This window comes from Muntiacus reevesi, chromosome 4, assembly GCF_963930625.1.
Source record: "Muntiacus reevesi chromosome 4, mMunRee1.1, whole genome shotgun sequence".
Taxonomy (NCBI): Eukaryota; Metazoa; Chordata; class Mammalia; order Artiodactyla; family Cervidae; genus Muntiacus; species Muntiacus reevesi.
In genome coordinates, this window is record NC_089252.1 from 163,523,440 (window position 1) to 163,537,295 (window position 13,856).

General features: G+C 42.1%; 1 protein-coding gene across 4 annotated transcripts in view; it reads right to left on the bottom strand.

Moving 5' to 3' along the window:
• Positions 1-13,856, bottom strand: part of TBC1D30 (TBC1 domain family member 30) — a 104,154-nt gene that overhangs the window by 23,374 nt on the left and 66,924 nt on the right. For all 4 annotated transcript variants that reach the window (XM_065934706.1, XM_065934705.1, XM_065934704.1 and 1 more), the window contains 2 exons: positions 5,173-5,341; positions 3,017-3,185 (listed from right to left, as the gene is read on the bottom strand). In XM_065934706.1, the coding sequence (XP_065790778.1) occupies positions 3,017-3,185; positions 5,173-5,341 (338 nt within the window). The remainder of the gene's footprint in view (positions 1-3,016; positions 3,186-5,172; positions 5,342-13,856) is intronic.

Sequence of the window (13,856 nt, forward strand, 5' to 3'; positions counted from 1 at the left end):
ACAGATCACAGTGGGGGTGGCTGTATGGCCGGGGGTAGCCAGAGAGAGCTGAGGGTGGTGGTGGTGGTGTTTAGTCGCTTAGTCGTGTCCAGCTCTTTTGTGACCCCATGGACTGCAGTACGCCAGGCTTCTCAGTCCACGGGAAGAATACTGGAGTGAGTTGCCATTTCCTCCTTCAGGGGATCTTCTTGACCAAAGGATCGAACCCTTGTCTCCTGTTCTTTACCACTGAGCCACTAGAGAAGCTGAAGGTAGAGAGGTGCAGAGAGCAAATCGCAAAGGCCTCATCTCCCTGCTGAGCCCTCCCAGGACAAGTCACTGCAAGGCCTTTGATAGAGAGTGTGGGCACAGAGATGCCACTGGCCAGGTTGCCCCAGAGGCGGCATGGCGAGTGGAGGGCATGATGGGAGGCCATGGAGGACTGTGCGGGGCATGAGACATTGAGGGAGGGAGCCCAGGCGGGCGGGTCAGAGGAGAAAGGACGTGTGAAAGAGATGCCGCTGAGACTGTGCTGACGGTCGACGGCTTACATGTTCCACAAGTGTCCTTGTATGAACAAAGGAGGAAATCTCACGTTGCAGAGTCAGGGTGACGGGAAGGGCCCCGTGGATACGCACACGCGGAGCCCTGATGTCACCCAGGTACACAGGACCCCGGGACCACCTGCGTGATGGTCAGGGCTTTTCCGACGGACAGGCCCGGGAGTCAGAAAGAGCCAGGGCTAAATCCCAGCTCTACTCACTAGCTGTGGGACCCTGAACTAGTCAGTCAGCCTTCCTGGGGCAGTTTTCTCACCTGAGAAGACAGGGAAAATAATCCGAGCTACTTCACGGGGCGGTGGGGAGAGCTGAGTAAGATAAGTAAGAAGTTTAAACTTCCTAGCATAACGACTGCACGACAGGACCCTGATGGTGTGTGTTGGTTGCCTTTCCTTTCAACTAAGGAGCTGCATGCTCAAAACATGTGAAATTATAATGAGCAAAGTCTCTGAAACATTTAAAATTCCACCAGTCTAACTCACAGATTCCTGAGCTTCACAAACAGGAGTCATTTATAATCAGTAGATTCACATTACTAGAAGCACAGATAATAGAGCCAAGGTACCCACATTCAAAATCAGGTCTTTCCACTTAACTAACTCGGTGACATGGGGCAATTTCCTTAACTTCTCTGTGCCTCAGTGATGACATCTGTAAAATGGGGATGATAACAGAACCTACCTCCTGGGATGACAGTGAGATTAAATGAGTTAATTTTACATCTACAGTGCTTAGAATCATGCCAGTCCATTGAAAGCACTCTGTGAATATTGGACGTTGAGTGTAGCTATTAATATTTCAATAGTGTGACATCCCTGGGATGACCATATTAATAAATTCTGATCTTACAGATAATGGATAGATTAGATAAGAATAAAACAAGAACCACCTCTTTTCCTCCTGCCCCATAATTAAGAACTAACAAAAGGGGACTAGAATCAACCCAGCATAAAGTGCTGTAGTATTTTAATCCTACAAGCTAATTACTCAGTAACTATCACAACGGTTAGAGGGTGATACTGCTAATAGAGAAACTATCAACGCTCAAACAGTTTACGAGGTAGTAGGTTGGAAATACACGAGTGCAGAAAAAGGCTGACATCGGAAGAAAGTAAACACGTATGTAAATGTCACAACAAATCCCCCACAGGTGAATTTATTTGCCTCACTGAAAAGCTATCTACAGTGAAACAAAGGCAGAGGAAATTGCTACGTGATATTTAAAAACGCTTCCACACAATGATTTTTTTTTAATCCCTGAATTGTTATGTGGTGGATTTTTCTTACAAAATTAAAAAATGCTGCAAGTCTCTCAGGAAACAACTTCCCATCAATAAAAAGGCTACTTAAGAGGTTTCTGAAACAAAACACTGGAAATGATTTATAAGTTCTCTGACGTGCTATGGGTACCCACTCAAGTCATTTAAAAATAGCTCTAGGAAAGAAACATTAAAAACTTTTCTGCATCTTCAGTTAACTGTAACAATTTCATCCTGATGTCTCTTCCATTACCCAAAAGGCAGATATTTAATGTAATAGTCATAATACATTAGAGATGGGTGAAAATACCCTAGGGTTTTCAGCCCTGATCCTAGACAAGAATGTAAGTGAAATCTGTTTGGTGGTAATAGACTTCAAACGGAATTAACTCTTGATGAAACAAAAGAAGTTCCATGTGTTCTACTATTGACTAGGTACCATGCACCATGCTAGATACCTTTATATATATTATTTATATATAATTATATAATTATATTATATATTATATATATAATTATTTTAATCATTTAATTTTATCACATTCCACAAAATACCAACCCTGAATATTTACTGGAAGGACTGATGCTGAACTTGAAGCTCCAATACTTTTGCATACGAAGAGCCAACACTTTGGAAAAGACCCTGATGCTGGGAAAATTGAGGGCAGGAGAAGAAGGGGGCAGCAGAGGATGAGATGGTTGGATGGCATCACCAATTCAATGGACATGAGTCTGAGCAAACTCCAGGAGATAATGAAGGACAGGGAAACCTTGCATGCTGCAGTCCATGGGGTCACAGAGTCAGACACGACTAAGCGACTGAACAACAACAAATTAATTATAAAGGCTCAAACATAAGCCAAATTGCAGTCTTAACCAACAAACCCACACAGTTGTCTCCTGATCTTTCAGTTCCTCTTCCATCTAAGCCTCTCTCCCCCTCCCCAACCAGGGTTAGGAAAGATGCCAGGACGCCAGCACCGAGGAGGAGGAGAACTCCAGGCCTGGAACAGCCCGCCCCCTCCTCTAAAACAACTCCCACTTGGCCCCGACACTCGCTGATGCGCCGACAGAGAGCTCAGAAGGAAAGCGACTGCACAGCGTTTACCACTTTCTGTTTTCCTCGCACTTCAATATTGACGGCTTTACACACTGGAGAACAAAAGTGCGCTAAGGCTCTCACCCCACAGTGAAGGGCGGGAAGGGGAAATTACTTACTCTCCCAACTTTGCCCAGATAGCCAGCGACACCCGTAGGATGATTTCCGAACCTTCAAAGAAAACTGAATCCCAAATCTTTAAAACTGTGTGGTTAGGGAGACACGTAGCGAAGAGAGTCAGAAACCACTGCATCGTGAAGACATTTGTCAGTGGGGGCTCATATCCACCTGCAATAAAACAAACACTCTAATTTCTGCAGAGTTGATCATGTGCAAGATACGAAAATACCCTCTTTCAATCTCTTATGTCCACTTAAATATTGGCTGGGCCAAAAAGTTCATTTGGGTTTTCCCATACCATCTTACTGGAAAAACCAAAAGAACTTTTTTTTGGCCAACCTAATATGTTATGATCTATTTCCTGTCTGATTTTTAAATCTCTCTAAATTCTTGTTCTTTCCTTATTTGGGTGGGGGTAGAGGGAGAACATAGCTGTGTTTTAAAATTGCAATACTATGAACTTCACAAATTCTTTGTGACATTTCAGAAATCTTAACCTAAAATTTAACTTGGGTCTACCTACCATGGGGCACAGAAAATCAAGTAGGATGTTCTCCTTATCGAAAACAAGATAAAAAGAAAGGATTTTAACCTCTCAAAAGTAAAAGCTGATTTCCAAAACCTCCTAAAGCCTACTTTTATTCAAATGCTGCTGATAAAAATAAAATTGCTCATAAGCAATTACTTGTTTATTTGTTGATTTATCCATAGTCCTCAGACCACAATGGAATTAAACCAGAAATCAATAACAGAAAGAAAGCTGGAAAATCCCCAAATACTTGGAGATTAAGCAAAGTGACATTTTAAAATACTTTTAACTAAACTACATTCAGTTTTAAAGATCTGGGATCCAGCTCACTTTGAAGTTTCCGAATTCACTAAAACAATAGAGTCCTCTCCCACTCCCCATTACGACTGCATAAGCATATATTTTAATGAAATATAAAAATTTAGATACTAGACTAATCCTTTCTCCAAATTACAGTCAGAAGGTACATTTACCCAAGTACAAGCAAAGCAAGATCTGTGCTCTCGTATCCATTTTCTTCCTTCTTACCTACAAACAAAGGAGGATCTTTGTTCACAGGCTAGAGTCTAAGGTCACCAGGGCATTTGGGCAAATGTGGAGCCCAGTGAAGTGTGTCTGACTCTGGAACAGGCCAATCTGGTCTTGCTGGAAGCTTTATGAAATCCTCACTGGTGCACAAGTATACTACACAGCCAAATTAAATAAGATTACTCCAACTACTTGGAAGAAAATGCTTAGAGACACCTGGGTGTCACTATAATTTCCAGTGTATTTTAATTATAGATGAGATCCTCAAAACCCTTTCAGACTTTCCCAGATTTAAATTCATGGATCAGGAACTGACAACCATTTAAAGAAAACATAGCAAACTTATCGTATTTTTGGTATCTGGAGAAGTGCAAGCAGTGGGTATGATGATAGCTACGAGCTCGGGTACTTGGGAAGCTGGTGATGCCAACTAGATGGTGGAGACTCAGCTACTTGCAGAAACATCTCCATTGCCACCTTAATCAACCCAGTCCCTTCCTTCAGGGCTCAGATTATACCTGGAGGCCAAGAGAGCCCTTCTCCAATAAGAACTGGTCCATTCATCTCAAGTAAGTCTAGATATCCTTCACATGAATGAATAAAGGAGCATTAAACATCTCAGCCCAAAGGACTGCTTTTATCTCCTACAACTTTATGAAAATACATATTCTGCTCTCCATAACCTCAGTGGTTGAAGCAAAACCACAGGCTTGGCCAAGCTGTACCTGTAGTTCAATTTTAAAGAACTCTTATAGTTTTGATGCCAACTTAGAGTAGTTTAACTAATAGCAAGGCATGGATACCATTCTTTACCTAGAGTACAATACATAGTTGGTGAGCTGGTGCTGGTGAGGTATTGGGTTCCTGACTGACTTCTTAACCATAACCAGTTAGAGATTCAACATCTGGCCCTCTGTTTGGGTTTTGTTCTTAGTTCTATTTTTATTCTCTAGAAATCTATTTCACTGCACCAAGCTTCTACCAACTGAAATATCTGAAAACACGTATTTCCACCATTCAAGGTTCAGGCTCATAGGTACAGTGGTGTCAGAAAAGTAAACTATTTTCAAAGGTAAAATAGCATCGACTCATCACTACCTCCACTCTCCTTGTTTGCAGTTTTCTGAAGAGTATCCAGGTGCTGAGATAATTCAGGGAGATTCAGTCTCAAGAGGTCACGGAAGACGGCCATATCCACAGACAGTGCCCGGAGATTGTTGACAAAATAGCTTTCGGGAAGTACCTTGTCAATAAGGTAAATCATAATCTGAAGAAAAAAGATATAGAATAAGATTGCTTCACAAAAACTGCTTGCTATACTTATACATCCTACATAGAACATATTCAAATTGGCAAAAGATAGCCAAAGCACACCATTCTTTACACATGTCAACACCAAATGTTCTGGATTTTCAAGGCTCCTCTCCACTTCAAGGTAAGGCGTAGGCAGCATACTTGTCTAAGTCAGGGGTCCCCAACCCCAGGGCCATGGACTGGTACCAGTCCTCGGCCAGTTAGGAATCTGGCCACACACAGGTGAGCAGTGGGAGAGCGAGTGAAGCTTCATCCGCTGCTCCCCGTTGTTCATGTTACGGCCTGAACCGTCTCCTCTGCCCAAGCCCCATCCGTGGAAAAACCGTCTTTCATGAAACCAGTCCCCGAGGCCAAAAAGGCTTGGGACCACTGGTTTAACTAACTCAGACCCTAAATCTGCTGCTGTCTAAAATTTTTAGCTGGGCTACTAGACCTGAGTTCATCCTGGAAGTAGCTGTGATGATATAACCCTCAGGCTCCCTCTTTGGCCATCTGATGTGAAGAGCTGACTCATTGGAAAAGCCCCTGATGCTGGGAAAGACTGAGGGCAGGAGGAGAAACGGACAACAGAGTATGAGATGGTTGGATGGCATCACCAACTCGATGGACATGGGTTTGGGTGGACTCCGGGAGTTGGTGGTGGACAGGGAGGCCTGGCGTGCTGCGGTTCATGGGGTCGCAAAGAGTCGGACACGACTGAGCGACTGAACTGAACTGAACTCCCTCTGACAAGCCACGGAGCTCACGCTTTCTCAGCACCCAGCAGAAATCTCAAGGTCAGCTCCTTGATGGCAGCACAGTGTCACAACCTTAATCTGAAAACCCAGAGCTGGCCCATCATGGAACATCCCGACTGCAGTAGATCGCAAGATCCACTGACCATCAACCGGAGGTATTTGAACAACTGATGTCAGCTTTTTGTCCACTTCCTCTCCTGGGACAATGCAACAAAGGGTACATTTTGGTTTTGAGCATATGGTACTTTTAAAAATCAGATGAGATTGCCTCATATTCTTCAAATTACTGTTTTCATCCTAACTTTTCTATTTGTGGTTATCTTTTCCAAGATGTCAAGAACCACTGGAAAGACCCAGAAAAATACACCTGAGTTCTATATGTCAATCTCTGCTCCCTTCCCTGCCAGCTTGAATGCTCTGTGTATGCCCAGCTCCCTAGATGACCTACACTTTTCCCAGAACACAGGAAAAGCAAAATGAAGAGCAAAATCATAGCTGGCCCTATACAGTGGTGGAGAAGTAGCTGTCTCATATTTTTTCATAAAATACTATTTTAAAAAAATTAACTCCCAGATCTGCCAAGGGCCCATTTTTCCCTCATCCTTGACTTGTAACTTCTACTTTTAGGGTCATAGTTTTGACTAAGTCAACAAGGGTGGGGATACCCTCTCAGAAAGGCCTCCCTGAAGCCTATATTACAGGAGTGAGCCAGTCCAGGGAGTCACTTTAGCTTTCTTACACAGAGACAGAATTTACCAGGTAAATGTATCATCACCCTAGAAATAAGAGCTTAGCAACAAAAGCAACATATTCAGCTTGTGTGGAGGGAGGAAGTCCTCGAGGAGCCAGGCCAGTTGAGGAGGAGGACAGATTTTTAGCAGAACAGAGGGCTCTGTCAGGGACCTCACATTCTACAGGTAAGGAGAAGAGGAACTGATAGGAACACAACGACAAAATTGAAAGGTAACAGTCTATTATTGCACTTTTCATCTAGAATAAGTTACATAATACCAAGAAAGATCTTTATCAATTATATAAATTAATTTATCAGGTTTTAGGAAAAGATTACAATCCCTCAAAATTATATGAAAACTAGAAAAAAAATTCCAATTATCACAGTAATTCTTCTGACTCAATGAAATTCTCTGTCCAAAGGCATCTCAAAGTCTTAACATAAGACATAAGAGCCAGTTATGTTGCTTCACCTACTCCTGTATTTCAAAGAACAAACATTAGATTTTAAAAAAATAGGATAAATAATGGCAGTGGAACAAAGATAGTCTCATCAACAAATGGTGCTGGAACAACCCTACACTCTCCACAAAATGCAACTCAAAAGGGATCATAGACCTAAATGTAAAACACAATACTATAAAACTCACAGGAGATAAATATAGCCTAGATGACCTTGGATATGGGAATGACTTTTTAAATAAAATACCAAAGGCACAATCCATGAAAGAAATACTTGGTAGGCTAGACTTTATTAAAATTTAAAACTTCTGTTGTGTGAAAGATACTATCAAGAAGATTAGAAGACAAGCCAGAGATTGGGAGAAAATATTTGAAAGGACTGAGAAAGGACTGTCACCCAAAATATACAAAGAACTCTTAAAACTCAACAATTATAAGAAAACAAGCAACCCAATTAAAAAGTGGACCAAAGACCTCGACAGATACCTTACCAAAGATATGCAGATGGCAAATAAGCTATGAAAAGATGCTTCATATCACAGTCATCAGAGAAATTCAAATTAAAACGAGATATCACTATACATTTATTACAATGGCCAAAATTTGGAATGCTGCCAACACCAAATGCTGGCAAGGATATGGAATAACAAGAGCTCTAGATTTGCTGGTAGGAATGCAAACTGGTGAAGGCACTTTGTAAGACAGTTTAACAGTTTTTTATAAAATTAAGCACACTCTTCACACAATCTAGCCATTGTACACCTTGGTATTTAGCAAAAGGAGATGAAAATTTATATCCACATAGAAACCTGCATGTGGATTTTTATAGCAGCTTTATTCATAATTACCAAAACGTGGAAGCAACAAAGATGTCCTCCAATAGGTCCAGAAAATGGAATATTATTCATCAGTAAAAAGAATTAAGTGTGCGTGCAAGCTCAGTTGCTTGGTCATGTCCAACTCTTTGCAACCCCACGGACTGGGAGACAGCCAGGCTCCTCTGTTCATAGAATTTTCCAGGCAAGAATACTGAAGTGGGTAGCCATTTCCTACTCCAGGGGATCTTCCTGACCCAGGGATCCAACCAGAATCTCTTATGTCTCCTGCACTGGGAGGGGGTATATGGAAAATCTCTGTCTCTTCCTCTAAATTTTGATTTCAACCTAAAACTGCTCCTTAAAATGAAGTATTAAAAAAATAATGGGGAAGATTCAAATTTTTTTTAAGATTCAAATTTTTAACAAACAGTTAAATCTTTGTTTTTAACTACTTTCAAAACTCTGTTTTTTACTATTTTAAAAACCTAAGTTACTAAGAAAAAACAATAAATGCAAAAAAGCAGGGAAAACGGCTTACCTACTCTGATAAACTATTTATTTCCCTATTAACTTAAACTTACAGAGGCCAAAATAGCCCCTGGAAAAACACTGACACCCAATATTTCCCTTAGCATAGGAACTATCTTCAGGAACGCAACTTTCGTCTGCATATTGAATGTCTAACCACAAGATTCCCAAATGATGATGAGGTCATTTCATTCCACAGAGTTCATTTTCTTAGAGGCAGAAATATAAATATTCAGTTCCTCAGCTTTGTCTAATTCATCTTCTTATGTGAATTTTTAGTTTCTCAAGCATCACTGAGATTCATGATTTGATTGGCAAGTACATCCCGTATCCCAAACCTCTCTACCCCACTCCCTAACCTGAATTGTTCATTTCAGCTTTTCAAATAAACAGTTCTCATTCCATAGTCGTGTTAATTATACCTGGGGGGAAAACCGAGTAAAGCATACAGAATGAATAAACAAAATTGCTTTTAATAAAAAATGTTCTAAACTCATGTATTTGTCACTGCCTCCCCCACTTCCACCCCTAACTATGTGATACACAAGTAGCTTCAAAGCTGCTTCCTTAAATACATGAATGAAAAATCTGAGAGGGTGAATACAGATTGAGATCACGTCAGGATGGATTTATAATTAATTCCAACACAGTGTGTATAAAACCAAGAGAAAAACATGCTCATTTTTCCATATGACATAAAGCGAGTTACTGAGACCATCACTAAGGTTCAGTTCAGTTCAGTCACTCAACCTTGTCCGACTCTTTGCGACCCCATGAACCGCAGCACGCCAGGCCTCCCTGTCCATCACCAACTCCCGGAGTCCACCCAAACCCATGTCCATTGAGTCGGTGATGCCATCCAACCATCTCATCCTCTGTCGTCCCCTTCTCCTCCTGCCCCCAATCTTTCCCAGCATCAGGGGCTTTTCCAATGAGTCAGCTCTTCACATCAGGTGGCCAAAGTTTCAGCTTCAGCATCAGTCCTTCCAATGTACACCCAAGACTGATCTCCTTTAGGATGGACTGGTTGGATTTCCCTGCAGTCCAAGGGACTTGCAAGAGCCTGTTCCAACACCACAGTTCAAAAGCATCAATTCTTTGGTGCTCAGCTGTCTTTAAAATCCAACTCTTACATCCATACATGACCACTGGAAAAACCATAGCCTTGACTAGACAGACCTTTGTTGGCAAAGTAATGTCTCCGCTTTTTAATATGCTGTCTAGGTTGGTCATAACTGTCCTTCCAAGGAGTAAGCATCTTTTAACTTCATGGCTGCAATCACCATCTGCAGTGACTTTGGAGCCCCCAAAAATAAAGTCAGTTACTGTGTCCACTGTTTCCCCATCTATTTGCCATGAAGTGATGGGACCAGATGCCATGATCATAGTTTTCTGATTGTTGAGTTTTAAGCCAACTTCTTCACTCTCCTCTTTCAGATTCATCAAGAGGCTCTTTAGTTCTTCTTCGCTTTCTGCCATAGGGTGATGTCATCTGCATATCTGAGGTTATTGATATTTCTCCTGGCAATCTTGATTCCAGCTTGTGCTTCTTCCAGCCCAGCGTTTCTCATGATGTACTCTGCATATAAGTTAAATAGGCAGGGTGACAACATACAGCCTTGACGTGCTCCTTTTCCTATTTGGAACCAGTCTGTTGTTCCATGTCCAGTTCTAACTGTTGCTTCCTGACCTGCATACAGGTTTCTCAAGAGGCAGGTCAGGTGGTCTGGTATTCCCATCTCTTTCAGAATTTTCCACAGTTTATTGTGATCCACACAGTCAAAGGCTTTGGCATAGTCAATAAAGCAGAAATAGATGTTTTTCTGAAACTCTCTTGCTTTTTCGATGATCTATCGGATGTTGGCAATTTAATCTCTGGCTCCTCTGCCTTTTCTAAAACCAGCTTGAACATCTGGAAGTTCACGGTTCATGTATTGCTGAAATCTGGCTTGGAGAATTTTGAGCATTACTTTACCAGCGTGTGAGATGAGTGCAATTGTGCAGTAGTTTGAGCATTCTTTGGCATTGCCGTTCTTTGGAATTGGAATGAAAAGTGACCTTTTCCAGTCCTGTGGCAACTGCTGAGTCTTCCAAATTTGCTGGCATATTGAGTGCAGCACTTTCACAGCATCATCTTTCAGGATTTGAAATAGCCCAACTGGAATTCCATCACCTCCACTAGCTTTGTTCATAGTGATGCTTCCTAAGGCCCACTTGACTTCACATTCCAGGGTATCTGGCTCTAGGTGAGGGATCACACCATTGTGATTATCTGGGTCATGAAGATCTTTTTTGTGTAGTTCTTCTGTGTATTCTTGCCACCTCTTCTTAGTATCTTCTGCTTCTGTTAGGTTCCTACCATTTCTGTCCTTTATCGATCCCATCTTTTCATGAAATGTTCCCTTGGTATCTCTAATTTTCTTGAAGAGATCTCTAGTCTTTCCCATTCTGTTATTTTCCTCTATTTCTTTGCATTGATCATTGAGGAAGGCTTTCTTATCTCTCCTTGCTATTCTTTGGAACTCTGCATTCAGATGGGTATATCTTTCCTTTTCTCCTTTGCTTTTTGCTTCCCTTCTTTTCATAGCTATTTGTAAGGCCTCCTCAGACAGCCATTTTGCTTTTTTGCATTTCTTTTTCTTGGGGATGGTCTTGATTCCTGCCTCCTGTACAATGTCACGAACCTCCATCCATAGTTCTTCAGGCACTCTGTCTATCAGATCTAATCCCTTGAATCTATTTGTCACTTTCACTGTATAATCATAAGGGATTTGATTTAGGTCATTCCTGAATGGTCTAGTGGTTTCCTCCACTTTCTTCAATTTCAGTCTGAATTTGCCAATAAGGAGTTCATGGTCTGAGCCACAGTCAGCTCCCAGTCTTGTTTTTGCTGACTGTATAGAGCTTCTTCACCTTTGGCTGCAAAGAATATAATCAATCTGATTTCAGTGTTGGCCATCTGGTGATGTCCATGTGTAGAGTCTTCTCTTGTGTTGTTGGAAGAGGGTGGTTGCTATGACCAGTGCATTCTCTTGGCAAAGCTCTATTAACCTTGGCACTGCTTCATTCTGTACTCCAAGGCCAAATTTGCCTGTTACTCCAAGTGTTTCTTGACTTCCTACTTTTGCATTCCAGTCCCCTATAATGAAAAAGACATCTTTTTTGGGTGTTAGTGTTAGGAGGCCTTGTAGGTCTTCATAGAACTGTTCAACTTCAGCTTCTTCAGCGTTATTGATCACTAAGGTATGCACTATAACTAAACAGAATTGGGAGGAGCGGGACCTTGAATACAAAGACTAAGTATTTATCCCACCCATCACACAACACTGCAATCAACAACAGTTTCAGGGTTAAAATACAAATTAGTAACCCTATATCACCCCACGCAAATAAGGCAGTGGCCATCCTCAACACCTGAACGCCTTCATTTCTCATAAAGACTTTGTGTGGTGACTCACTGAATAACTTACTAACGTCCCATCTCAAAATGTTTCCAGAAATTTTTTTTTTTACTAAAAAAAGGGCTTAGACATCAAAGATTAAAAGATCAGCCATATCATTCAATTTCATAACCTTTCAGCAGACATCCACTTGCAGCCTATTTCCTTCACACCTCACCCCAGATATGAAAGCAACCTGTTAAGAAGATCCAACCAGGGACTTCCCTGGTTGTCCAGTGGTTAAGACTTCACCTTCCAATGCAAGAGGTGCAGGCTCAATGCCTAGTGGGGGAGCTAAGATCCCATATGCCTTGGGGCCAAAACAAAACAAAACAAAACATAAAACAGAAGCAATACTGTAACAAATTCAATAAAAACTTCAAAAATGGTCAACATCAAAAAAAAAAAAGGAAGAACCAGCCAGAATTAAGTATAACAAATAAGGCAATTTAGAGCATGACCCCCCAGAATCTACACCTGCTGGTAGTCACACTCTTGTATAAGCCCTGCCCCTTAAACAGGAGCTAGACCTAGCGACTGGCTTCTAATAAATAAAACATGGCAGAAGTTTCTGAGTGACCAGGCAGCTCCACCTGGTGCTGTCTGCCAACCTGGAGGGGTGGGTGGGGTGGGAGGTGGGAAGGGGGTGCAAGGAGAAGGGGACGTGTGTATGCTTATGCTGACCCATGTACGGCAGAAACCAACACGTCACTGGAAAGCAATTATTCTCCAATTAGAAATAAATTTTAAAAAATAAAACATGGCAAAAATGATGGAATGTCACTTCTAACACCAGGCTGCAGATCTGTGACATAGTCTCCTCTGACCTGTTCTCTTTTACTCTCTTTCCCACTCTAAGGAATGCCAGCCACCATGCAGTACAATGGAAAGGCCCCGGGAGCAGAGAACAACATCCAGCAGAAAACCGAGGCCCTCAGTCCAGCAGACTGTGGGGAGTGAAACCTTCCCAAGGATCACGCGAATGAACTTGGAAGCCAGTGCTCCTCCACTCAACTGAGCCTTCGGGGGAGACTGAAGCCCTAGCCGAGAGTTTGAATGCCACGATCATGCGACTCTGAGCCAGCTAAGCTGTGTCCAGATTCCTGACTCAGAGAAACTGGGAGGTCATACACATTTGCTGTTTGAAGCAACGGGTTTGCTATGCAGCACTGGGTCATCAATATAAGTAGTACTGAACTTGGTTTAAAAATATGATGCCCCAGGGATTTCTCTGGTGGTCCAGTGTAAAGACTCCGAGCTCCCAACACAGGGAGCGTGGATTCAATGCCTGGTTGGGGAAGTAAGATCCCACATGCTGCACAGAGAGAGAGAAAGATCTGTTCCCTCACCCTCACAAAGGTGTGTGTGTGTGTGTGTGTGTGTGTGTGTCTCTCTCTCTCCTTGAGACGGAAATGGCAACCCACTCCAGTATTCTTGTCTGGAGAATCCCGTGGACAGAGGAGCGGGTTGCAGAGAGTCGGACACAACTAACCGACTAACACACACACACACACACACACACACACACACACATATGTCCTTATATGTCTCATAAGGGAGCTAAAAACATAATCATTCTCCTCAAACTTGGCAGCTACAGAGGTTTGTCCTGTGACCAGGCTTTAGCCTGGGGGAATCATGGATAATCAGAAAGATACAGTAAATACTTTGGAAGGAGGTGGGGCATCAGGGAAGAGAAACCACAGTTCCAGTATTTCCCTCCCTGAAGAATTTCAGGTGCCTTCTTCAGA